This window comes from Arachis ipaensis, chromosome B02, assembly GCF_000816755.2.
Source record: "Arachis ipaensis cultivar K30076 chromosome B02, Araip1.1, whole genome shotgun sequence".
Lineage (NCBI taxonomy): Eukaryota > Viridiplantae > Streptophyta > Magnoliopsida > Fabales > Fabaceae > Arachis > Arachis ipaensis.
In genome coordinates this window covers 13,298,568-13,325,067 of record NC_029786.2, presented here as the reverse complement: position 1 = coordinate 13,325,067, position 26,500 = coordinate 13,298,568, and the positions used below count along the sequence as shown (strand labels likewise).

General features: G+C 37.0%; 2 protein-coding genes and 1 long non-coding RNA gene across 6 annotated transcripts in view; all 3 read left to right on the top strand.

Annotated features, from left to right (window-relative positions):
• The window catches only part of LOC107624905, a 12,307-nt gene extending 8,703 nt beyond the window's left edge, over positions 1-3,604 (top strand). Inside the window, exons 1-4 of one of the 4 annotated variants that reach the window (XR_001617001.2) lie at positions 1,230-2,396; positions 2,484-2,594; positions 2,997-3,138; positions 3,270-3,570. Coding sequence is in view for 2 of the 4 variants with exons in the window: in XM_016327391.2 (XP_016182877.1) it covers positions 2,568-2,594; positions 2,997-3,138; positions 3,270-3,538 (438 nt within the window). In the remaining 2 variants the exon portion in view is untranslated. Of the gene's footprint in view, positions 1-1,229; positions 2,397-2,435; positions 2,595-2,996; positions 3,139-3,269 lie in introns of those variants that run through there. The other 3 variants (XR_002357109.1, XM_016327391.2, XM_021115522.1) reach the window with 3 other exon arrangements.
• On the top strand, positions 12,861-21,906 carry LOC110268717. The gene is made up of 3 exons (XR_002357110.1): positions 12,861-12,871; positions 20,257-20,267; positions 21,391-21,906. It is a non-coding gene; the product is annotated as an uncharacterized LOC110268717 (long non-coding RNA).
• LOC107624906 (diacylglycerol O-acyltransferase 3, cytosolic-like) lies at positions 15,750-17,440 on the top strand. The gene is given in 3 exon segments (XM_021115521.1): positions 15,750-16,188; positions 16,426-16,550; positions 16,552-17,440. Coding segments are annotated over 3 exon segments (1,020 nt in total). The 5' UTR covers positions 15,750-15,900; the 3' UTR covers positions 17,159-17,440.

Genomic DNA, 26,500 nt, shown 5'->3' with positions numbered 1-26,500 from the left:
GGCCTGCTTTGCCACCCCTACTTTTTCCCAATAACACAAGATTAACGATTGATCCTATGTAACCCCATTTGATTAACTTTTGTTTGTTTAATTGGTTTTGGGTTATATTAGGCGTGAAATTTTATTTTTTGACATTAACCTTGTGGTATTGGTTGTGAAAGCTTTTTGGTGTTTGAACATGCTATGTACACTTTAATTGAACATTGTTCTTGTTTGTTTCATATTTTTATTCACCAATTGCTTGTGAATGTGCCTCTATGCATATCTTGAATTCCAAGTTGCATGGTGTAGCTACTATGTAATTCAAATGATCGATTCTTGTTAGGGATGTAATTAAGAATGATATTTAGTTAAATTCTTTTGTTGCTAAAAAATTATCAGAGTTGAATTTGTTATTGATTATCATCAATAAACTTTGAATATGTAAATTGAGAAAGTATTTTGTATCAGTGACTAATTTACTATATTTTTTTGCATCATTAGTTATGTTTAAGAATTGATACTTGATTTTTATTAGTATGTTTGTGAGATAGGAAGAGAAGAAGAGAAGTTAGATTATGTGAGGTTTCAAAGATTGAGAGAGCAAGTTTAAAGATAGATGAGATGTTTCAAAAATTCTGACATTGCCCACAGAATTTTTATTACGAGGATTGATTTATTTTGACAGAATAATGGGTACAAAGAAACAACAGTCTTCATGTAAGAGAATTACAATATAAACTTAGAAGGTATTTAGACTCATGATGGGAGTAAATTCAAGATGTATGTAAAACAATTTTTAAAAGGACTGTCAACATTAGATAAACAGAAGAATATGTGTTATGGGAAAATAGGTTTGGACCAAAGATACAATTTTGTGATATTTGGAAACAGAGCCCTTATTATAAGAGTAAAGAAATGATACTTTTCTAATACAGTGCACAAAGATAAAATTATTTTCGATGAGATGACTAGTCTACATGAAGTTTTATTATCTTCATGGAATCTTGGTCCACTTCCAATAGAACTTGACATGTTTTTAAAGTTTTTACTAGAGTAAGTTAATCTATTCTTTTAATTAGTATATTATTTTATTTGAATTTCGTATATATTTTATAGATAATATTTATTACTATTATTTCATGGTTAAATCACGAAAAATGATATTTTGTCATCCCTATTTTTGAAGTTATCAATAGAAATCATATTATTTTGTTTAGCTTTACAAATATTTGAATGATCATTTAAGGTGAATTAACAAAAATAAAAGAGCCTTGATGTCAATAGATGTTAGAAAAGAACTTTTTCATCATTATATATCAATGGCGAAAAAGTTATTTTCTAATTTCTATTGACTCGAAGACTCTTTTATTTTTATCAAATCGCCTCAAATGATCATTTAAATATTTGTGAAGCTGAACAAAATAATATGATTTCTGTTGATAACTTAAAAAGATAGGGATGACAAAATATCATTTTCCATGATTTAGCCATGAAATAATAGTAATAAATATTATCTATAAAATATATACGAAATTCAAATAAAATAATATACTAATTAAAAGAATAGATTAACTTACTCTGATAAAAACTTTAAAAACATGTCAAGTTTTATTGGAGGTAGACCGAGATTCCATGAAAATAATAAAACTTCATGTAGACTATTCATCTCATTCAAAATAATTTTATTTTTGTGCACTGCATTAGAAAAGTATCATTCCTCTACTCTTATAATAAGAGCTCTGTTTTCAGATATTACAAAATTGTATCTTTGGTCCAAGCTTATTTTCCCATAACACATATTCTTCTGTTTATATAATGTTGACGGTCCTTTTAAAAATTGTTTTACATACATCTTGAATTTACTCCAATCATGAGTCTAAATACTTTCTCAGTCTATATTGTAATTTTCGTACATGAAGACCGTTATTTCTGTCCCCATAATTCCTGTCAAAATAAATCAATCTGCGTAAAAAAAAATTCTGACAACAATGTCAGAATTTTTGAAACATCTCATCTGTCTTTGAACTTATTCAAATCCAAAGACATACAGAAATTCTGACAAATTGGGAAGGTCTAAAGTGAAAAAACAAGCTGCTCTGGAAGCAATTTTTCGTAAAGCTTCTTCAATATCATCTCTGACGACAACAATTCATGTCAATTCTAAATCCAAAAGTATAGAAAAGAAAGTCTCCACCAAACTAGTGCTTGCCACCATCAATGCCGTCTCAGCGTTTGGCAAATTTAGCTAGCGCCCAAAAGGCCCCACCACTTGTTGAACTATTTCACTCCTTAAAGAATCATTGATATGAAGAGAGACATAAAAAGGGCCTCTGAATCATCTGCAACCGGTAGCGATTAGTGCACACAGTAGCATTGTTGGAGAAATTCAAAACCGTTCAGCTCATCTTTTAGCAGTTAAGTATTGTGTCAATAGTATTTTACAAGTGGATGAGCATAATAGTATTCCTATTTAATATTCTTCTTATGCCTCATTGTGATAGGTCTGAACTGAGCATACGGAGGCTAATCAAGCTGCAAAATTCTGTCATGCGTTCGTACCAAGCGTACACATTCCAACCGCTTGGATGCTCAATTCGGGGATAATGAGCAAGGTAAATTTATTTTTAACATATTTTTTCTCTAAAGTGAGAACAAAGATTGAAATATGGTAAATTGTTTGCTTTACGGTTATCTTTACATTGGTAGTAGGGGGATAATTATAGTTAGTGATTATCCGAAATTTATCAACATAGAACTGGATCTAGTAGTTGATTCACTGATCTGTTTGCTTTTACACATTATATGCAATGCACAAGTTTCAATTCTCAAATGACATGTATTTTCCTTTATCTAGAGCTATATCATTTCTTCTCTTGGAAAAAAGATATTGTTCCTTCAATTGTTAACTTTGTAGATTAGTAATAGTAAAGTGTATTCACAAATTTCACACTCTCATAGTAAACTTCAAAGCTGCAATTATAAAACTTGATGAAATAAATACACAATCCATGCAGATAAAGCAGGCTTCCATGACTCTAGCCAAGATGTACATGAAAAGAGTGACAATGGAGCTCGAATCCAACTGGAACACAGACAGAGAATCTAGCCAAGATTCTCTTCTGCTTCAGGGTTCATTTTGCATACAGAGCTTATCAGGTAACATTTGACATCTGCACGGGTATCAAACTCTCGAGTTAACTCATACTTTTACAAACTTACAAGTTTAGGTCACGAAATAGAGTCTATGCACTGTCGAACCAAATTTTTTGACATCTTGATTGTTGTAGTTTGCTGGAGGCCTAGACTCGGAAACACTGCACGCTTTCGAAGAGATAAGGCAACGCATACCGGGACACCTTGCAGCAGGATCTCGAGAACTTTTGGCTGGCATACCAATGGCAATCATCATGAAAAGCCATTGATTTTCTTCTACTATGCTCTTTTGGACTCTTGGTTGTCACCACCAAAAGCTGGAATACTAACATTCATTACTATTATTTTTTTTGTTTTCCTCCTTATCTATCTCCCTCCAATGGTCCCAAAACAGAAGAGATAACAAAAATGGAGAAACACCACATATTCACATCACAATCATGCATGAGATGAGGTTGACCTTTATGAAGAGGGAATGGCTAATATGTGATACGTAAAAATTTATTTTCACGTAATTACCGGCAAGTATACCGGGTCGTATCAAATAATAAAACTCACTAAGAGTGAGGTCGATCCCACGGAGATTGGTAGATTAAGCAACTTTAGTTAAATGATAGATTTAGTCAAGCAAACATGGTTTTGATTTCATGAGATTTGTGATTTCTGAACATAATTGCAAAAATTTAAATGGCAAGGAATTTAAAGAACTAGAATAAAGAAGAACAATGAAAGTAAAAAACTGAAACTTAAAATGCAAAAAACTTAAATGACATTAAAGGTAGCTTGCAAGAAAGTAAAGATTGCGGAATTATAAAGAGCAGAAGAGTAGATTGCAAGAATTAGATAAACAGAATGTAAATGGCAAGAATGATAAATTGCAAGAAGATAAAAGGGAATTGGGTAATGGGTATTCAAAATAACTAAAGAACAAAAGAAATGAGAATTAATGATGGAAAGGATCATTAAGGATCGGAGATGCAAATTCTCATGAATTGATGTTGATCAATTTCTTCTCAATCATGGGTATAGATCCATGGCAAATTATGGTTAATTGAGTCCCAATCTCTTGGTAACTCAATTTCTCTCAACACAACCAATTGTCACTCTCGTGATCTAATTGTTCATGAGAAGAGATGAAGTTCAATTCCTAATCCAAGCCACACAACTTCCAGAATCTCAACTAAGGGAGGTTACATCTCACATACCAACCAAAGTGTATTGATAAAGGAAATCATGAAAGGATGAACTCTAAACTGAATTATGTAGCTCCTTTCTTAAATTCACCACATAATTCATATAGATTAATCCCTCTCTCGATGGTGATTGAATCTGTGAAGAACAAGAGTTTCCTTTTAGATGAACCACTTGAATTGAGAAGGAAAAGAAAAGTTATCAACTCATTCAAATGAGCAGAGCTCTTCCCCCTAATGAAAGTGGGGTTTAGTGAATCATAGCTCCAATTTCAACAACAATTGCAAAGATGAAAATTAAACTAAGTGTAGAGACGAATGAAGAAGAAGAAGAAGAAGTTCTTAAAACTCAAATTCAAAATTACAGGAAAAACAAAATAGAAGACCGGTGAGAAAAAGTGGAAACCCAAAAAAAACTCTAAAAGTAAAAGTGTCTAAGAGTAAAAATTGCTAAAAAAATAAAAGTCAAAATTCCTTTAAAGTATCAAACTCTTCTCTATTTATACTACTCCTAAAACTCCTTCAGAGATCTTCAATTGGGCTAGCAATGTGGGCTCTATCCTTGTTGAATTCTTGGCTTAGTGGAAGATGTAAATAGAAGAAGTGTTGCTCAATAGGGAGAGAGAGGCTCATTCATAATGCTCCTGGCCCAATGATTTGGCGTTCTTGCCAATAACACTAGCCTTAATGCACGTTGGCAACGTGCAAAGTATTTTCCTGGAAGTGGGCATTGGTGTTTGGGCGTTGTTAGCCCAAGTTGTTGCTAACAACTTGCTTTTCTTCTTCTTGACTCTACTTTCATGCTTAATGTTGCCCAGAATTTGAGTGTCAATCCTCTACTTCAATATGGACTATCATACATCATTGGAAAGCTCAGAGTGTCTTCTTTCTAATGCACTTGGAATCATCTCAATTGGATTTTTTAAGCTCAAGTTATGCTTCCTCAAAGAAGATAAGGTCAGGCTGCCAAGTTTGTTGAAGTTGTTGCTGAACACGCCCCTCTCTTCCAAGTTGGCAACGTGCCAAACCTCCCAAGGCTGAGACATGGGGCTGGCGTTGTTGCTGAACACGCCCCCTTGTTGGCACGTTGGCAACGTGCTCGCTGCTCCCCTCCAGGGCCCATTCATGCTTCCTTGAATTTCAACCTCATTTCCTTATTTTTGGGGCCTAAAGATGACTCTGATTCGAGCTTTTATTTCATGCTCCACTATAGACTATTATATATGGTTAGAAAGCTCTGAATGTCTTCTTTCCAACGCAACTGGAAGCACTCAATTTGGATCTCTATAACTCAAGTTATGCTCGTTTGAAGGAGACAGGGTCAGGCTGCCAAAATCGCACACGTTTTTGGTGAAAACGCCCTTGTTTCCAGCGTTGCCAACGTGCTCAGATTCTGAAGCTCTAAATAAATCCAGCTTTTGAAGCTTCAAATGAATGCCAATTCTATACTATGATATATGGTTGGAAAGCTCTGGATGTCTACTTTCAAATGCCGTTGGAATCACCTCATTTGGAGCTTTGTAGCTCAAGATATACTCCATTGAAGGAGGTAAGGTCAGGCTGTCCAGCTCACCAGCGTTTTTGGCAAACACTCCTTTGTATTTTCAAGTTGCCAACGTGGGTTGCTTCATTCCAAGGTTGCCTAGATATTGGCGTTGTTGATGAACACTCCCTTATAACTCCAAGTTAGCAACGTGCTCGTGGTTGCTTCCTAGCTCCAAGTTTGCTGCGTTGCCAATGAACACGCCAATGAACCCACTTTGGCAACGTGCTCCTTTCTGAGGCTCCAAATGAAGCCAGCTTTTGAAGCTTCAAATGAATGCTAACTCCATACTATGATATATGGTTGGAAAGCTCTTGATGTCTACTTTCCAATGCCACTGGAATCACTTCCTTTGAAGCTTTGTAGCTCAAGTTATGCATCCTTGAAGAAGGTAAGGTCAGGCTGCCAAGTTCGCTGGAGTTGTTGCTGAACACGCCCCCTTTCTTCCAAGTTGGCAACGTGCTGGCTTCTCCAGGGCTGCTTCCTTGCTTGGCGTTGCCTTGGAACACGCCAATGCTCTCCCAGCCCAACAACGTGCTCGAGCCTTCCCTATGGCACCAAGCTTTGCTTGCTACGTTGCCAAGGAACACGCCTTCAGAACTTGGCGTTGGCAACGTGCATCTCCCTTTCCTGGGCCAAGTCTTCTATTCAGCGTTGTTTTCCTGCGTTGTCCTCAAACACACCCTTCATCTCTAGGCTGGCAACGTGCTCGAGGCTTTGGACTAGCTCTCCAAGGTTGCTTGCTGCGTTGCCAAGGAACACGCCTTCAGAATTTGGCGTTGCAACGTGCTTCACACCCTTCCTACCCAAGCCTTCTTGTTGCTGGCATTGTCACCAAACACGCCCTTGTTGGTGGCGTTGGTAACGTGCTTAGGAGAGAGCCAGGGCTGTCTTCCATTGTTGGGCGTTGTTGGCAAACACTCCAGCTCTTCCTGGAGTTGGCAACGTGCATGATCACTTCCCAGGGTTGCTTCCTTTGTCCCTGGCGTTGCCTAGGAACACGCCCTTGTTCCTGGCGTTAGCAACGCCCAAGTCCCTTCCTCCTTGCCCTGTTTGCTATGCCCCCAATCTTTCTTGCTCCAATTCTTGCTCCCTTGCCTTCTTGCTTCATTACCTATCATTAACCCAAGAAATTGTCTCAAAGTATTGCCATTCCATGCAATCAATTTCAAGAGATTCATTCATACTCATTCATTTGTAAACTTCTTGAATTATTTGCATCAATATGGCCAAGTTCCACCTAATTCTTGGTTCATGAATGCATGGAGAGAAAGTTCATATAACTGCTTGTTTATTTTGATGAAAATGAATGAAATTAAGCTAAAACTACTTAAACTAACTAGCTAATATAGCAAAGATGCAAATGCATCACAACACCAAACTTAAACCTTGCTTGTCCTCAAGCAAGAAAAGAACTATGGACAAAGGTTTCTTTTAATTGGAACAAGTTGAGGGATAGCTTGTAATGCCTTTGTGAGTGAAGTAATTAAGTGATAGTGGGGTGAACTCTGAATTATATGCTCATGCAAGGATTCCAGTGCTTATTAGTCCCTACATTTTAGAAGTCTTAGATCTTAGGATTTTCATTCAAATGATATCATGGAAATCTCTCTATAGGTAATCACCTTGAAGCAGTCTTATAGTTTTTGTGTCTTGGCCTTGACTCTAAGTGTCATGTCTCAAAGCGGCTCTTTAGATATGCTTTCAATCAACACTCCCAAACCAGTTGGTTTTAAGGTATTAGGTGTTGAAGCACCCCTTAGGATTTACTTGCTCAAGCCTCTCTCTTTGACACAATTCTACCACAAGATTTAACTAGGATAATAACTTTTTGAGTTCTTATTTCTTTCTTTTTCTTCCTAGTAATTGATGCTCAGAGCCTTTTGCCATGTTCTCTCTCTTTTTTTTTCTTCTATTTTTTTTTGCTGCTTCTTGGATCAAAAGATATTTGAGAATCTCCACAATACTTCTTTGAACTCTCTTTCCTGCCTATGAGCTCCCATGCAGGTTTTCACAAACATGCAACCTCAATACACAATCATACAACTAGAACCACCACTTCTCTTAATCTTTTGCTTGCCTCAAAACAAAATTTTGACTCCTCAATCATTCTTTTCAAAGAACTGTTCTCTGTTTGCAATTTATGGATCTTGAGTGTAAGTAGATTTTCAAGTGTATGGTGCTAGGATGTATTTTGCATCTTAGTTATTGAACTTTTAAAGAGATTATACTAAGCAGACAAGCAGGGGTGCAGTATTGCTTTCAATCATAACAGTTTTAAATAAAAGACAATCACTTAACAATACAACCTTTTGGAGTTTACTTGCTTTACTCCTTATCATCATCATTGTTGGTCTTTACATCCCTCTTTGTCTCTTTGGTTGATGATGCTTAATCCTTCCCAAGATTGAAGTGACTGCCTACTATAAACTTTGAAAGTTGCTTGTCCCCAAGCACTTGAGAGATGGTTAGCATGCAGTTATGCTTGTGAGTTCTTGAACTTAAGTTGGTGTGGGAACACCAAACTTAGTACCATGCATTCACCCTTAAATTTTTTTTTTGTTGATACAATCACATTGGTGTGGAACACCAAACTTAATTCCTTGCAATACATAGAAGTTGAACTAACCATTTATTCTGAGAAGAGTATAAAAAATAGTTACCTAAGGTTGGGTTGCCTCCCAACAAGCGCTCTTTTATTGTCATTAGCTTGACGGTTGTCCCTCTTTAGGGAGGATGATGATCATAGTGCCTTAATCCTTCCCCTCTCACCGTGAGCTTCCTTCCAGTATCCTTCTTGATGATTTCCACATGTCCAAGTGATAGGATTTTGTTCACTGTGTAATATCCAGAAAAGTGTGGAGATGTTTCCATTGGTTGGTAAGTTAGCATCACTTTATCCCCTGGTGAGAAACCTTCAGTGGGGATTTTCTTGTTTCTCCATCCTCTTGGCACTTTCTTCTTGGGACTCTTTTCTTTTTCAGGAGGTAGTTCAGGTTTCGAAGTCTCAATTTTTGGAATGTCTTTGCTGAGAATCTCAAATGCAGGCTTTGGTTGTAGCTTCTCCTCTATTCTTTGAGCTTTTTGCACCACTTCTACCTCTTCCTTTCTTTTCCAGCATGAGCTTAGGTGCATTGGAAGTGTTTCATCAGGTGCTTCTTTCAAGTTTGGATTTATGGAATCAATCTTCATACACTCCTCCTCTTGGGTAGAATCTTGCAAATTCTTGAAGACATGGAACACTATATGCTCTTCATGCACCCTTAGCATCAATTCTCCTTTTTCAACATCTATCAATGCCCTGGCAGTAGCTAAGAAGGGTCTCCCTAGGATAATGGGAGTGTTGCCATCTTCCTCTATGTCTAGGATGACGAAGTCAGCTGGGAGGAAAAATTTGTCCACCTTTACCAATACATTCTCCACAACACCAAGTGCTTGCTGAATGGATTTGTCTGCCATTTGAAGGGCTATTTTTGTGGGTCTCAATTCATGAATCTGAAGCTTCCTCATCAGGGATAGAGGCATTAAGTTGATGCTTGCACCAAGATCACAAAATGCTTTCTCAATTGTCATGTTGCCTATGGTGCAGGGGATATGAAAGCTCCCTGGGTCCTTCCTCTTCCTTGGTAATCCTTTCTGGATAATGGCACTACACTCCGTGGTCATTACAACCATTTGTCCCTCCTTCAAGGATCTTTTCTTTGTTAACAATTCCTTCATGAACTTTGCATACAATGGCATTTGTTCAAGTGCTTCTATGAAGGGGATGTTGATGTGCAGTGTCTTGAATATCTCCAGAAATTTGGAGTATTGCTTCTCTTTGTTCTCTCCCTTGAATCTTTGAGGATATGGTAGCATTGGTTGATATGCTCTCACTGCCTCTTTCTTAGTTGACTTATCACTTTGTGTAGAGGTTTCTTGCTCCTGCTTTTGCTCCTTTACCTCTTCTTTCAAGCCTTCTTTGTTGTGCTCTTCCTGAGTGATGGCTTCTGTCTCCACCTTCTTACCACTTCTCAGGGTGATTGCTTTACACTCCTCCCACTTTATGGCTTTTCCTGTGTCCTTTGGATTGGAGATTGTATCACTTGGGAGAACATTGGTTGGCCGTTCAGCTTGTTTGGCCAATTGTCCCACTTGTCGTTCAAGGTTCTTCATGGTGGCTTCATGTCTCTCTTGTCCTTTGAGCAAAATTTCTTGCCCCTTGGCTAAACCTTGAGTGGTCTGGGCAAGTGACTGTGTGTTTTGGGTAAGGGCTTGCAAGGCTGCTTCAAGACTTGAGATCCTGGTTTCATGATGGTCAATGGGTGGTATGGTAGGGTATGATTGTTGTGGCTGGAAGTTGTTTGGAGCATTGAGGTGGGCATTTTGTGAGTTGAATGGTGGTGTGGAGAAGTTATTTTGGTGAATTTGTGAATTGTTGTGGGTTGGTTGATATGTGTTTTGTGGTTTTTTGTATTGGTTAGTGTTGTTAGATGAATGATTTTGGTTGTGTGTGTTGCGAGAATGGTTGGAGTTGTTGTTTTTCTGCCACTGGTTTTAATTATCACCCCATCTCAGGTTGGGGTGGTTCCTCCAGGATGAGTTGTATGTGTCACCATGGAAGTCATTTTGAAATGAACTTGAGGTATTTTGCATGTATTGAACTTGTTCTTGTTGCTGCTCAACATTGCCTGTTTCATTTTGACCCCATTCAATTGAAGCTTGATTTGTTGTGCTCACTGAAGCTAGTTGGAGGCCATCTATTCTCTTAGCCATCATTTTCATTTGTTGCTGGATTTGTTGGTGCATCAACTTGTTCTGTGCCAAGATTGTATCCAATCCTTCTAGTTCCAACACGCCCTTCTTTTGAATAGGTTGGCGTTGCCTCTGATGAGCAAAGAAGTATTGGTTATTTGTCACCATGTCTATGAGATTCTGAGCTTCTTCGGCTGTATTCATCAATTGTAGTGAGCCTCCTGCAGAGTAATCCAAGGACTCTTGAGATTTTTCAGTCAACCCTTCATAGAAATTTTGAAGTTTATCCCATTCACTGAACATCTCAGGTGGACATTTTCTAATCAGGGCTTTGTATCTTTCCCATGCTTCATACAATGATTCCCCATCCATTTGAGTGAATGTTTGCACCTCCGTTTTTAACCTGATGATCCTCTGAGGCGGATAGAACTTGGATAGGAATTTATTCACCAGATCATCCCAAGTGTTGATACTTTCTTTGGGGAATGTCTCCAGCCATTGAAATGCCTTATCCCTCAAAGAAAATGGGAATAATAGCAGCTTGTAAACATCTGGATGCACACCATTTGTCTTGACAGTTTCACAAATTCTTAGGAAGACAGATAGGTGTTGATTTGGGTCCTCAAGGGGGCCTCCTCCATAGGAACAATTGTTTTGCACGAGAGTGATGAGATGAGGCTTCAATTCAAAGTTGTTTGCATGAATATTGGGAGCGAGTATACTGCTCCCACAGTGTCTTGGATTTGGGAGAGTGTAAGAAGCTAGAACTCTCCTTTGAGGTGGGTTGTTATTGTTGGCAACTCTCTCTGGGTTGTTATTATTGGCAACTCCCTCAGCATGGTTATGTGAATTGCCCTCCATGACTTGGTCTTCTCCGTCTGAATCCTCTTCTCCAATAATGTTTTTCCCTCTTTCAGCTCTTCTTAATCTTCTGAGGGTTCTTTCGTCTTGTTCACAAAAAGTGGGTATAATTCTCCTTGTACCTGACATGCAACCAAAGCATAAGAATCACACAACACCAGAAAGGCAATAACACTTCAATCCATGGCTGAAGTGAAATGTTAGTTGGCTTAAGCAAAAATTCAAACAGTTAGTGTGTTAGTTAAAAGTTAAAGAACAAAAATAAAAAGTGCTAGATCTAGATCTTCACTTAACTTAATCATTGTCAATCTAATTCAATCCCCGGCAACGGCGCCAAAAACTTGATACGTAAAAATTTATTTTCACGTAATTACCGGCAAGTATACCGGGTCGTATCAAGTAATAAAACTCACTAAGAGTGAGGTCGATCCCACAGAGATTGGTAGATTAAGCAACTTTAGTTAAATGATAGATTTAGTCAAGCAAACATGATTTTGATTTCATGAGATTTGTGATTTTTGAACATAATTGCAAAAATTTAAATGGCAAGAAATTTAAAGAACTAGAATAAAGAAGAACAATGAAAGTAAATAACTGAAACTTAAAATGCAAGAAACTTAAATGACATTAAAGGTAGCTTGCAAGAAAGTAAAGATTGCGGAATTATAAAGAGCAGAAGAGTAGATTGCAAGAATTAGATAAACAGAATGTAAATGGCAAGAATGATAAATTGCAAGATAAAAGGGAATTGGGTAATGGGTATTCAAAATAACTAAAGAACAAAAGAAATGAGAATTAATGATGGAAAGGATCATTAAGGATCGGAGATGCAAATTCTCATGAATTGATGTTGATCAATTTCTTCTCAATCATGGGTATAGATCCATGGCAAATTATGGTTAATTGAGTCCCAATCTCTTGGTAACTCAATTTCTCTCAACACAACCAATTGCCACTCTCGTGATCTAATTGTTCATGAGAAGAGATGAAGTTCACTAAACTGAATTATGTAGCTCCTTTCTTAAATTCACCACATAATTCATATAGATTAATCCCTCTCTCGATGGTGATTGAATCTGTGAAGAACAAGAGTTTCCTTTTAGATGAACCGCTTGAATTGAGAAGGAAAAGAAAAGTTATCAACTCATTCAAATGAGCAGAGCTCTTCCCCCTAATGAAAGTGGGGTTTAGTGAATCATAGCTCCAATTTCAACAACAATTGCAAAGATGAAAATTAAACTAAGTGTAGAGACGAATGAAGAAGAAGAAGAAGAAGTTCTTAAAACTCAAATTCAAAGTTACAGGAAAAACAAAATAGAAGACCGGTGAGAAAAAGTGGAAACCCAAAAAAAACTCTAAAAGTAAAAGTGTCTAAGAGTAAAAATTGCTAAAAAAATAAGAGTCAAAAGTCCCTTAAAGTATCAAACTCTTCTCTATTTATACTACTCCTAAAACTCTTTCAGAGATCTTCAATTGGGCTAGCAATGTGGACTCTATCCTTGTTGAATTCTTGGCTTAGTGGAAGATGTAAATAGAAGAAGTGTTGCTCAATAGGGAGAGAGAGGCTCATTCATAATGCTCCTGGCCCAATGATTTGGCGTTCTTGCCAATAACACTAGCCTTAATGCACGTTGGCAACGTGCAAAGTATTTTCCTGGAAGTGGGCATTGGTGTTTGGGCGTTGTTAGCCCAAGTTGTTGCTAACAACTTGCTTTTCTTCTTCTTGACTCTACTTTCATGCTTAATGTTGCCCAGAATTTGAGTGTCAATCCTCTGCTTCAATATGAACTATCATACATCATTGGAAAGCTCAGAGTGTCTTATTTCTAATGCACTTGGAATCATCTCAATTGGATTTTTCTAGCTCAAGTTATGCTTCCTCAAAGAAGGTAAGGTCAGGCTGCCAAGTTTGTTGAAGTTGTTGCTGAACACGCCCCTCTCTTCCAAGTTGGCAACGTGCCAAACCTCCCAAGGCTGAGACATGGGGCTGGCGTTATTGCTGAACACTCCCCCTTGTTGGCACGTTGGCAACGTGCTCGCTGCTCCCCTCCAGGGCCCATTCATGCTTCCTTGAATTTCAACCTCATTTCCTTGTTTTTGGGGCCTAAAGATGACTCTGATTCGAGCTTTCATTTCATGCTCCACTATAAACTATTATATATGGTTGGAAAGCTCTGAATGTCAGCTTTCCAACGCAACTGGAAGCACTCAATTTGGATCTCTATAACTCAAGTTATGCTCGTTTGAAGGAGACAGGGTCAGGCTGCCAAAATCGCACACGTTTTTGGTGAAAACGCCCTTGTTTCCAGCGTTGCCAACGTGCTCAGATTCTGAAGCTCTAAATGAAGCCAGCTTTTGAAGCTTCAAATGAATGCCAATCCCATACTATGATATATGGTTGGAAAGCTCTGGATGTCTACTTTCAAATGCCATTGGAATCACCTCATTTGAAGCTTTGTAGCTCAAGATATACCCCATTGAAGGAGGTAAGGTCAGGCTGTCCAGCTCACCAGCGTTTTTGGCAAACACTCCTTTGTATTTCCAAGTTGCCAACGTGGGTTGCTTCATTCCAAGGTTGCCTAGCTGCTGGAGTTGTTGATGAACACGCCCTTATAACTCCAAGTTAGCAACGTGCTCGTCGTTGCTTCCTAGCTCCAAGTTTGCTGCGTTGCCAATGAACACGCCAATGAACCCACGTTAGCAGCGAGCTCCTTTCTGAGGCTCCAAATGAAGCCAGCTTTTGAAGCTTCAAATGAATGCTAACCCCATACTATGATATATGGTTGGAAAGCTCTTGATGTCTACTTTCCAATGCCACTGGAATCACTTCCTTTGGAGCTTTGTAGCTCAAGTTATGCATCCTTGAAGAAGGTAAGGTCAGGCTGCCAAGTTCGCTGGAGTTGTTGCTGAACACGCCCCCTTTCTTCCAAGTTGGCAACGTGCTGGCTGCTCCAGGGCTGCTTCCTTGCTTGGCGTTGCCTTGGAACACGCCAATGCTCTCCCAGCCCAACAACGTGCTCGAGCCTTCCCTATGGCACCAAGCTTTGCTTGCTACGTTGCCAAGGAACACGCCTTCAGAACTTGGCGTTGGCAACGTGCATCTCCCTTTCCTGGGCCAAGTATTCTATTCAGCGTTGTTTGCCTGCGTTGTCCTCAAACACACCCCTCATCTCTAGGCTGGCAACGTGCTCAAGGCTTTGGACTAGCTCCCCAAGGTTGCTTGCTGCGTTGCCAAGGAACACACCTTCAGAATTTGGCGTTGGCAACGTGCTTCACACCCTTCCTACCCAAGCCTTCTTGCTGCTGGCGTTGTCACCAAACACGCCCTTGTTGGTGGCGTTGGTAACGTGCTTAGAAGAGAGCCAGGGCTGTCTTCCATTGTTGGGCGTTGTTGGCAAACACTCCAGCTCTTCCTGGAGTTGGCAACGTGCATGATCACTTCCCAGGGTTGCTTCCTTTGTCCCTGGCGTTGCCTAGGAACACGCCCTTGTTCCTGGCGTTAGCAACGCCCAAGTCCCTTCCTCCTTGCCCTGTTTGCTATGCCCCCAATCTTTTTTGCTCCAATTCTTGCTCCCTTGCCTTCTTGCTTCATTACCTATCATTATATGCTATCAAAATGGTTACAAACTAGCAGCTTCCAAGATCAACATGTCACAATCTAGGAATAGGATATTAATAGTTCAGTGTTATTAAATTTCAACCGTGAATTTGTTTGGTGTATGTACTTGTGTTTATTGCTGCAATAACAATAAATAATTACGAGGGAAAATGTTTACTTAGTTTATAGCAGTGATGTTCAATATGTAGTGCTTGTAAAGAACATTTTGAAGCGTTTACTAAGCATGCTCTGTATTAAGTGAAAAACAAAAAAAAAAGATAATAATAATCTATAATTTCTTTTTATAAAAAATACTAAATATAATCTACTATAAATTTGTTACTAAATTAATTCTTATTTATTTGTATATATTAATTTACATATTTTCTTAATTTAATAATTAGTTACTAAAATAATTAGATTAATAATTAAAACTATTTGCAATAATAATGTTTTGAACGAAAAGTTAGATAATTTTTTTATATATTAGTAATTAAGTTTTTTTGTGGATATGTAATATGGTTAATTTTTTATATAAGAATAATACTATATCTTATCACCTGAACGTTATCCATTTTAAGGATTACTTATCCTAAAAATCTTGTAAATTTAAAATTTAAAATAGTACTAATAACAAATTAAAAGTAAAATAAAATCTAAACGAGTGAATGATGAAAAGGATCGAACCCAGTCAAAAGCCAATGATGAATCGCCACGTCATCACAAATAGAGAAATCAATTTCTTCACAGCACCTTCAAACAAAAAGGAACGAACCCAGTCAAAACCACAGAAGAGAGAAAAGGAGAATTCGATTCCTAATTAATTCTCACCGTCAACGATGGAGGTTTCCGGCACCGTTCTAAGGAATATCACGTGCCCTTCCTTTTCCATGCACGTGAATTCCCGTCGTGGTGGTGGTGGTGGTTGCGTTACGGTGCCGGTGAAGCTGAGAAAAAAGGCGGTGGTGCGTTGTTGCTGCGGGTTCAGTGATTCGGGGTATGTGCGGTATTACGGGGACGAGAATAAGAAGAAGGAGAAGGGAACCGCTGTGTTGAGCACCAAGAAGAAGCTCAAGATGCTGAAGAAACGTGTCCTTTTCGATGATCTTCAAGGAAACCTAACTTCGGTAACTTCATTATTTTTACATCTTGTTGCTTTATGTTTGGACTGAAATTTAGTTGCATAGGGTTGAAATCAAATTTAACAGGTTTAGAATAATGCATTTGAATATGCGATTCCGTTGATTATTTGGTGAATTTAAGTGATAAGTGCATGTTATTGTTGTTGGCCTTTAAGTGATTAACAGAGTCTCAAGTTTTTATTCAATGGTAAATTTAATTATTGTTGTTTTGTTTTTACACAGGATGCTGCTGAGGTTTTGATGAAGCAGCTAGAGCAACTAAGGGCAGAGGAGAAGGAATTGAAGAGAAAAAGGAAGCAAGAGAAGGAGGCAAAACTCAAAGCCTCTAAGATGAACACCAACTCTGATTGCGACATCATCATCATCATCTGAATCTGAATCAAGTGAGAGTGAATGTAACAATGAGGTGGTTGACATGAAGAAGAACATGAAGGTTGGTGTTGCGGTAGCAGATTCCACACCAAAGGCAGAAACCATGATATATACACCTCCCTTGTTGCCTGAGGATGTTATTGCTAATGACCATCATCATAAGGCCATGGAATTATTCTCTAGAAACAATGACATATCAGTTGGAAGCATTAATGGTAGCCTTAAGAATGAGAGTACTGCGGTTATTACCACTGAATCTATTCCTCAGAAGAGGATTGAGGTATGTATGGGAAACAAATGCAAGAAATCAGGATCTATTGCATTGTTGCAAGAATTTGAGAGAGTGGTTGGTGCTGAAGGAGGTGCTGCTGCTGCTGCTGTTGTTGGATGCAAGTGCATGGGGAAGTGCAAGAGTGCACCTAATGTGAGGATACAGAACTCTACTGCGGATAAAATAGCTGAGGGGTTCAATGATTCAGTTAAGGTTCCAGCCAACCCTCTATTCGTTGGGGTTGCATTGGAGGATGTTGAAACCATTGTGGCTAGATTCTTGGGCGAGAATCAGGAAAGTACTAATGAATAGTTTGCTGGTATGCTGTTTGGAAAATTGTACATATGTAGTGCCAGTACCCTATCAGATTGTTGTTTTATTGTATATAAACACAGGCAATATATTTTTGTGAGATTCGATTTCCTAATTTATTGGAACTTCCAGAGCCTGATTTGTGTCCATTCGAGCTCGACTCAAAGATTTACATGGCCTGCCTTCCAGTCAAAGCTAGCCTGAATCCTACCCAATCTATGAATTCAAATTTGAGGGCCCTATTTGGAATTAATATTAATATATTAATATTTCTTGTTATTCCGTGTTGGTTGTTATCATTTTAGCATTCTGTATTTATTTATTTAGGTGAATGCTATGGTACTTATTATTTTGTACACAAGTTATTAAAAAAGGTAAAAAAATAATATTTAATAATTTTACATAATTTATTTTTTATTTTAAATATTTTATATTTTATTTTAATAATTTTACAAAAGCATCATAGAACTAACTATTCATTTATTTATCTTCAATTAATTTTTTTGGCACATGTATTTTATCCCAAAAGAAAATCTTGGCATTATCATCTCTTAGGGGCTGTAGTAAGTTAGTAACTCGCTCATTGAGATCCCATAAATACAAGATTTATTCATAGCAATGTGTCAAAATATCCACTTTTCTGATTTGATTTACCATATAGTGTTAAAATACATTTTTTTTGGTAACTGAGGCCGTTGATGTGTTATGCAGCATTATGAAATGGTGGGTGTATTTTCTATCAATATAATTTTTTTTTTTAAATTAGAAAAAGTAAATTGGAAGCTCCGATTTAGCTTCTTTAAATTTCTAGAAAAATTTGAGTGTCAAATTTGTTAAGAAGAGAGAAAAATAATAAAATCTGAGAGTTAAATTTGAGTGAAGTATTGAGTTCAGATTTGTACATTAAAAATTTTAAAAACTTAAAATACACAAATATGAAAATTGTGTTTTAAGTGATAAATTTAACGGTCTAATTTGTGTTCTTCATTAGTTAAACACATTATTCTCCAATAATATTGTAAAACATCATCTTCTCTTCAATATCAAAAATAAAAAATAACAAGACGAGTTTTTTATCAGATTTGTTAAGTCTAAGTTTGATTTTGGATTTTATAAATGATGACAAACATTGTTTTGGGTTGAAAGCTCAATATTGTCTAATATGGGTGCTAGTGATGCAGGCCCAAATGTCCAAATCCACATTGCTTCAGTCCAAGATCAGCTAGTGCTTCAGCAATGTAAAAGAGCCAAAAGCTCATTTTTGTTGCACCGTTCAGCAAGAGTAAAAGGTTATAAAGAAAAGAAAGACAAGGACATCTGTCAACATCAAGGACAGTTGGGGCTCTAGCAAAGCAACAACACACAAGGACACCCCATTAACCCAAGGACAATAGCAGAGCAACATCTTGTTGGTGGTTGAGCTAAACACAAACATTACAAGGATGCAGAAACAAGGAGCAGCTCCTCGTATGGCAGAGATCATGGAGCAGAATGAAAAAGGAGAGCATGCCAAGGAAGAAAACAAAACCAAGGACCACAGAAGTGGTGGACGAGCTCCTCCAGCTACAGGGGTAGTGGAGCAGGATGAAGAAGGACAGCTTGCTAGCTGTGCCAAGCTCCAACGGGCAGCAAGGACAAGCAAAAGGATGAAGCTACAATGAAGCCAAGTTGAAGATATATAACAAGCTTCACTCCAACATTTCAAGTCAAGGAAGAGAGCACACACATTCAGAGTACCATCTCTAACACAGAGTTGGAATCTCTTTCTTCTACTCAAACTTAATTCTAACTTTGTGTTATGGCTATCTTGCGTTATTTTCTATTTTGAGAAAAGGCAATTATGTGAGGTTCAAAAGCCAAGAGAGAAAAGACATGAGTGATGCAAAATAGCCACTGTTTTTCTGATGTAATTTGGGTGTATGAACTAGGATTAGTTCCCCTTGCCAAGTTGGGTTAGCACTTGGTAAAGAAAGCTTGGGGTAGATACTAGTTGAATTAGGGAGTAATTCAATAGTATTGGTGTATGTAATCTGAGGATTATAGTGAAAATTCCACCATGGTTTGTGGTGGAGACTGGACGTAGGATTCATGGCACTGAGAATCCGAACTAGGATACATGCTGGTCCCTTTCTCTTCTTCTCTGCTCTTTTAATGTTCTGCGTATGAGATAATTTCAAATAATCTCCTGCAACTTAAGCTTCTACTGCAACAGAGTTTGAAACTCTAAATTTTAAGCTAACTTGATTCAACTCCCCCTTCTCAAGTTCATCTAGAACCATCAATTGGTATCAGAGCAAGGTCTCAAGGAGTCAAGCTTCACAGCTTGGAGTAAAGATCCATGGCCAACAACATGAATCCCAACATTGTGGCTTTCACTCTCACTGAAGGGTAGTCTAATAACAGACCTCCCTATTTCAATGGTAGCAACTATTCTTACTGGAAAGAGAGAATGAGAATCTTCGTGCAGTCAATCGACTACAACATCTGGAAGATTATTCTCAATGGTCCAGACGTTCTCACTAAACAGAATGCTGATGGAGAAGTAGTGGCAAAGGAAGACAACGAATGGACAGATGAAAAAAAGAAGAAGGTTGAACTCAATGTCAAGGCAATCAACCTGATGCACTGCGCAATCAGTTTTGAAGAGTTCAGAAAAGTGTCAAGGTGCAAAATGGCTAAAGAAATCTGGGATAAGCTCAGACTCACTCATGAAGGCACTAAGCAAGTGAGGGAGACCAGAATTGATATGCTGATGAAGGAGTATGAAATGTTCAGTATGAAGGAGGATGAGAGCATCGATCAAATGTTCGAAAGGTTCTCAATAATCATCAACAATCTGGACACCATGGGAAGAAACTACTCTGAAGAAACCTTAGTAAGGAAGATCCTGAGAAGTCTTACTAAGACATGGAAAGTGAAAAGCACAGCCATCTCTGAAAGGAATGATTTGATCAAAATCACCTATGATGAGCTAAGAGGCAAGCTGCTGGCTTATGAAATCACTCACATGTCTCAAGACAAAGATGACAAAAAGAAAAGTATAGCACTAAAATCAAGAATGACAGCCAAAGAAGAAGAATCTGATGACAGTTTCTCAGATGAAGAAATGGTGCTCTTTGCAAGAAAAATGAGAAGACTACTGAGATACAAAAATAAAGGCAAAGGAAGCTCCTCATCAAAAGACTCCAAGAAAGATCAAGTCAAGTTCACATGCCACCACTGCAAGGAACCCGGTCACTTCAAGACAGATTGCCCTCTACTTAAGAAAGGAGAAAAATCCAAGAAAGACAAAAAGAAGGTGATGATGGCAACATGGGAGGACTTAGAGAACGACACCAGCTCAGAGAGTTCAGATCAAGAAACTCAACTATGTCTAATGGCAGATCATGATGTTGATGATGAGGTAGATCTCTCTGACTTATATATTGATGAATTGCACTACATTATCAAAGACATTTCTGTGAACTCTAAGAAACTCTTGGATAAGTATGCAAAATGTAAGAAAGAAAATGAGGCTTTAAGGACAGAAAATGATCTTCTTTTGAAAAAGGTTAAGGCAAATGAAACTAGTAATGAAAATTTTTAAAAGAAGAAAACATTGCTTTGCAAGCTGAATTAAAGAAATTCAAACTCAAGCATGAAGTTACTGCTTCCACTGATTTGATTTCTGAAAACAAAAAGCTGAATGAACAAATAAAAAATTTGAATGAAGACTTAGCAAAGTTTGTTCAAGGTTCTCATAATCTGAACAAACTACTTGCTAGTCAAAGGTTTGTGTCTGAAAAATCTGGACTTGGATTCATAGAGGAAAACAAGGCTGTTTTCAAACAAAACTTTAAAAAATCTGAAGCCTCCTCTTCCAAGCTTTTCAAACCAAAAGGATTCAGCAAACCTCAAAAATCAGTAAGCAAGAATCAATGCTACAAGTGCAATAGAAATGGTCATGATCCTCCTCAATGTTTCATCTTTCTTAAGTCTTTTGGTAATGATAGTAAATTATATAAAGTTGTTCATGATTTTAATGCTCTTGGACAACCAAGAAGATTTCACATCAAAGGATCCAAATGGATTTGGATACCTAATGTTAGTTGAAGAACATGCAGGTTTGCCTTGCATCCAAGAAGAAAATGGACATGTAGTGGAGCAGGATGAAGAAGGACAGCTTGCTAGCTGTGCCAAGCTCCAACGGACAGCAAGGACAAGCAAAAGGATGAAGCTACAATGAAGCCAAGTTGAAGATATATAACAAGCTTCACTCCAACATTTCAAGTCAAGGAAGAGAGCACACACATTCAGAGCACCATCTCTAACACAGAGCTGGAATCTCTTTCTTCTACTCAAGCTTAATTCTAACTTTGTGTTATGGCTGTCTTGCATTATTTTCTGTTTTGAGAAAAGGCAATTATGTGAGGTTCAAAAGCCAAGAGAGAAAAGGCATGAGTGATGCAAAATAGCCACTGTTTTTCTGATGTAATTTGGGTGTATGAACTAGGATTAGTTCCCCTTGCCAAGTTGGGTTAGCACTTGGTGAGAATTGAATCTGTGTAGATTTCCCTTCCAAGTTGGGTTAGCACTTTGGGGTTACTAAACTTTGGTGAAGAAAGCTTGGGGTAGATACTAGTTGAATTAGGGAGTAATTCAATAGTATTGGTGTATGTAATCTGAGGATTATAGTGAAAATTTTACCATGGTTTGTAGTAGAGACTGGACGTAGGATTCATGGCACTAAGAATCCGAACCAAGATACATGCTGGTCCCTTTCTCTTCTTCTCTGCTCTTTTAATGTTCTGTGTATGAGATAATTTCAAATAATCTCCTGCAACTTAAGCTTCCACTGCAACAGAGTTTGAAACTCTAAATTTTAAGCTAACTTGATTCAACCCCCTCCTCAAATTCATCTAGAACCATCAAGATTTTACATCAATATCATATTTCCCAAAGTTTAAATGATGATATAAACGGTTGAAGTAATTTTTCTTTCCAATATGCCACTGCCAGAAAAGTAAAATTTCACATTTGGACATATTTCATGCTATCTTATCATTTGCTTGGTTAAGTTGTAAATATAGTCCCCATATCCATAGGTCATCTACATATTTTTATTTATCTAGTGTGAAAAAAAATTATATTAACATACAATTGAGCCCTCTAAAGATTATTGATTGAATCAAGTCAGATAGTTAATATCAATTTTTTCTGAGATTACACTGATATGTCAATACTATATGCATTTATTCTTGGTATTAGCAGAACCAATAAAGCAAAGTTTTAGTTCCTTTTATAACTTTTTTTCTTTCAAACAAAAGTTTTTTCCTTTGAACTATTAAAGGAGGACTAGCAGAACCCCCGCACAAGCAGTAGTAGTGTTTAACCGTTGTAACTACTCTTTAAAGTGATGAACTATTTATTTGTTTATCTGTATAGTTACTTATATGTAAGATACGTTGCGAAAAGTATTAATACTTAAAAAGTTATATAAATTGTCGAAGTACATCATTAAATTTAGAAAGAATTTAATATATTGCTAAAATTTATATTTTTATTAAACCAAGTGAAATGTATATGAATTTAAGGAGATGATATAAAAAATTGTGTACTATTAATGAGAAAGTAATGAGTTGTCAATTCTAATTATAAATCGGATAAACTACATTATACTCTGAAATGAGTTAAGTCTCAAAATTGTCTCTGAAGTTACACTCGAGATTCAAAGTAGTTCCTAAAGTTAATAATTATCCATTTTTGTCCCGAAAGTTGCATTTCGAGACCTAGAGTCGTTCTTCAGGCACATTTCGTCCACTTGGCACCACTGGAAAGCTGACGTGGATTAGTAAACTTTTTTAGTATAATTTGGTCCCTAAATCAAAATTAAAAATCCTAATCTCTAAATTTAAAGATCACTCTCTGCAGTACCCCTTCTCTTCTCTTCTCTGCAATATCCCATTCTAAAAGTGAGCTCGAATCTCCAAGAGAGTACCTTGTAACACAATTTGAAATAGACAGTAGGTCTGAGGGATTCTCATTGTTTGATGTTGATAAGGGAAGTAATAATGAAGTAGATGATGCTCACGAAACTTCTATTGGATCAGACTACTAAATGTATTAACAGCTGAAATTCGCAGGTTTGATTCAAAAACTACATATTACTTGGTGTTGTTCCAATTTCAATACAATTGCTGTTATCAAATGAAATCATATAGTCACAATATAAATAATGTAATTATGGTCCATTGAACAAGAGATATTAAGCTATTATGGTCCAAAATTCAATCACAAATATGTCTTTAACTATAAAGACAAGAAAGAATCAAGCACTTCCAAAAGGTTGAAAGTCATCCCCTGTGTTAAGATTTGGTTGAATTAGTCCCACATTGCTCAGGATAGCAAATGGAGTGGGTGGCCTAGGCTATAAATATGAGGCTAAGTTCTCCATTTGTTTTTGCACCAGTCAGAAACACTTTAAGCTTGTATCTGATTTTTCTTTTCCTCTGTACTCTTTGATTAGAGAATGTTGTGAGGTGTAGTTAGATATTTGCTTTGAGAGAGTGTGGGTGTACTGGGGTGCCGGTGAGAGAAAGAAGTCTATGTGTTGTAACAATTTTCACATAGTGATATTCTCTGGTTGTCATTTGACAACGGCCGTGGTTTTTTCTCCGGTAATTGGAGTTCTGGAAGTTGCACCATGAATTTTCAGCAAGGTTTCGATCTGTACCAAGGCAAAATGCTTGGAGTGGTCAAATTCCAAGTGAGTATACTTTCATGGTGGAGTATGATAGTTCTCTGAACTATGATTGTCGGTATAGACAATGGCAGCAAAAAATTGTCGGTGTTGACAATGGAAGCTGAAGATGTGTGACTATTTCAATCAAGGTGGAGATTGTTAAGATTTGGTTGAATTAGTCCCACATTGCTCAGGATAGCAAATGGAGTGGGTGGCCTAGGCTATAAATATGAGGCTAAGTTCTCCATATTTTTTGCACCAGTCGGAAACACTTAAAGCTTGTATCTGACTTTTCTTTTCCTCTGTCAAAAGTATTTTCTCAAAGGGGAATGGTGTCTTATTCCCAACACCCTGTACATTTTATAGCCCAATTCCTAAAATAAAGATATTCTTTAGACACACTTTTACTCTTTTTTAAATGTTGTGCGCTATATATATCAACAAAGGACCAAGGTGCCACCATTTACCAGTTTCTAAAGCATCAATAATTCAATATCAGATCTTAGGACGAACAAATAAAGCTAAATGCCTAGCTCAAGAAAGAAATACAACCATATCATCTATATTCTCTATATAGTGATTACACCTTTGTCAGTTAAAGTTAGAGTGAATACCACATCCGGCCCCTGACAATTATCTCGAAAGGACAACGAGGCTCCCAAGAAAAAAAAAATACCCAATCCGGTCCCTGATAATTTTTTTTGGGACTGATTAGTCCCTGTGCCAAAAAAGCACAGGAGTCTCATTGTCCTTTCGAAGTAATTGTTAGGGGCCGGGTTGGGTTTTATTTTTTTGTTAGGGGTCGGGTTGGGGTTTTTTTTTGTCAAGGGCCTCGTTGTCTTTCGAGGTAATTGTCCGGGGCTGATTTGGGTTTTTCTCTTAAAGTTATAGCACACAAAGAAAAAACAAAAGATATTTGTTAGGGGGATCATGGATGCAAGTCATCGGCAACAGAATTTCAGTGATTTACATTGACAGAGCAGTGCACCAAGGTTGCATGAAAATGCTCCATATGCGGAGATACAAGTTCTGGACAGACCCATGCAAGCCTCCCTAGTGTTATTGCGCTGTTTTCTATGAGTGACTTGTTGAGTCCCTAATAAACAAGAAGACAATCAGAAACTATACGTGAATGCAAGGTTTATTAAAGAGAAGAGAGGAAAGGGGGTAATGCATAGAGTGATTTTTAAATTTGGAGATTATGGTTTTTAATTTTGATTTAGGGACGAAATTGCATAAAAAAAGTTTACTAATACACATCAGCTAGCCATTACGTCTCCAGAATGTCACAGAGAAATCTAGATCAACTTTTTAGTGGCAGCAGATGGACGGAATGTGTCTGAAGAACGATTCTGGAATCCGGAGTGCAACTTCAGGAACAAAAATGAGTAATTATTAACTTTAAGGATTACTTTGAGTCTCGAGTGTAACTTCAGAGACCACTTTAAAACTTAACTCCTTTAAATGTTTAGACTTTCTTTTTAGTACACTATAACTATTACTCATGAATATTTGACATTCATTGGTATAATTTATTGGTACGTAAATATGAACGAAAAATGTTATAGTTAAGTCATGGAGGTTAATTAATATTCTTTTTAATGTGATATTTTTGCATTTGAAAATAGATTACTAAAATTCTATGTTACCTACATCGTGTTTTTTTTTTATTTATTTCAACAGATCGTAACAGCACATTATATAGATAAAGATTGAATTTTAAAAAGAACGTACAAATAAAAGATTAATTGAATGTTGTAGTGCGATTGTACTAAGTACTTCCATATTAAAGACGTCATGCTCCAAAAGTAGTGCACAAAATAAAGGCAAAACAAAATATAAAAAAAAATAGCAACACCAAGTTGACATTACACAACACTACAACTTAGATCCAGACATTAATAGAAAATTTAAGTAAAAATGACTAACAACAAATTCCTACTCTTTTGTTAAGTAAAAATTTGTCGTTTCTGAATGCATTATGTCATACAGGATACAAAGTTTTATAAGTGATTTCAGTCTCACCTCATTGTCATAAACAACCTATTGAAGTCTCCTTCTTGTATTATTTACGGGGTTATATCTAGTAATATAAAAATGGAAGAATTTGCTATCATCTATTTCAAGCATGTGTATGTACCTCTCCATTACTTGGATAAGTTCATGGTCCATTTCTAAATTGTAATTTTATCCTACCACTTCATCTGTTAAACCTTCAAACACAATTTTCTGACATTGTTGCATCCCTTAACAACATGCACCTTAAGCATTTTCTTTTCTTTAAGTGACCTTATTTTTCTTGTATTGAGTGTATTTATATCTCTCGCTAATATCCTCACCTACATAAATTGATAGATAAACTATAGGAAGATATACTAAAAACACAGAAAAAAATATGAAGCTTCCATAATCACTTCTATTTTGTTGGAACATGAATACTTTTGACATGTTGCAAAATCCGCAAACCACTGACATCATCATTAGCTCTCAAATTAAGGTTTGAAAGTTAAAAAAAAAAATTACAGGATATGTTTATATAAAGTCATGCATAACTATATATAAAAATAAATTAAAACTTAGCTTCTTTTTTATTATATAAAAATTAAATAAAAGAGCCATAA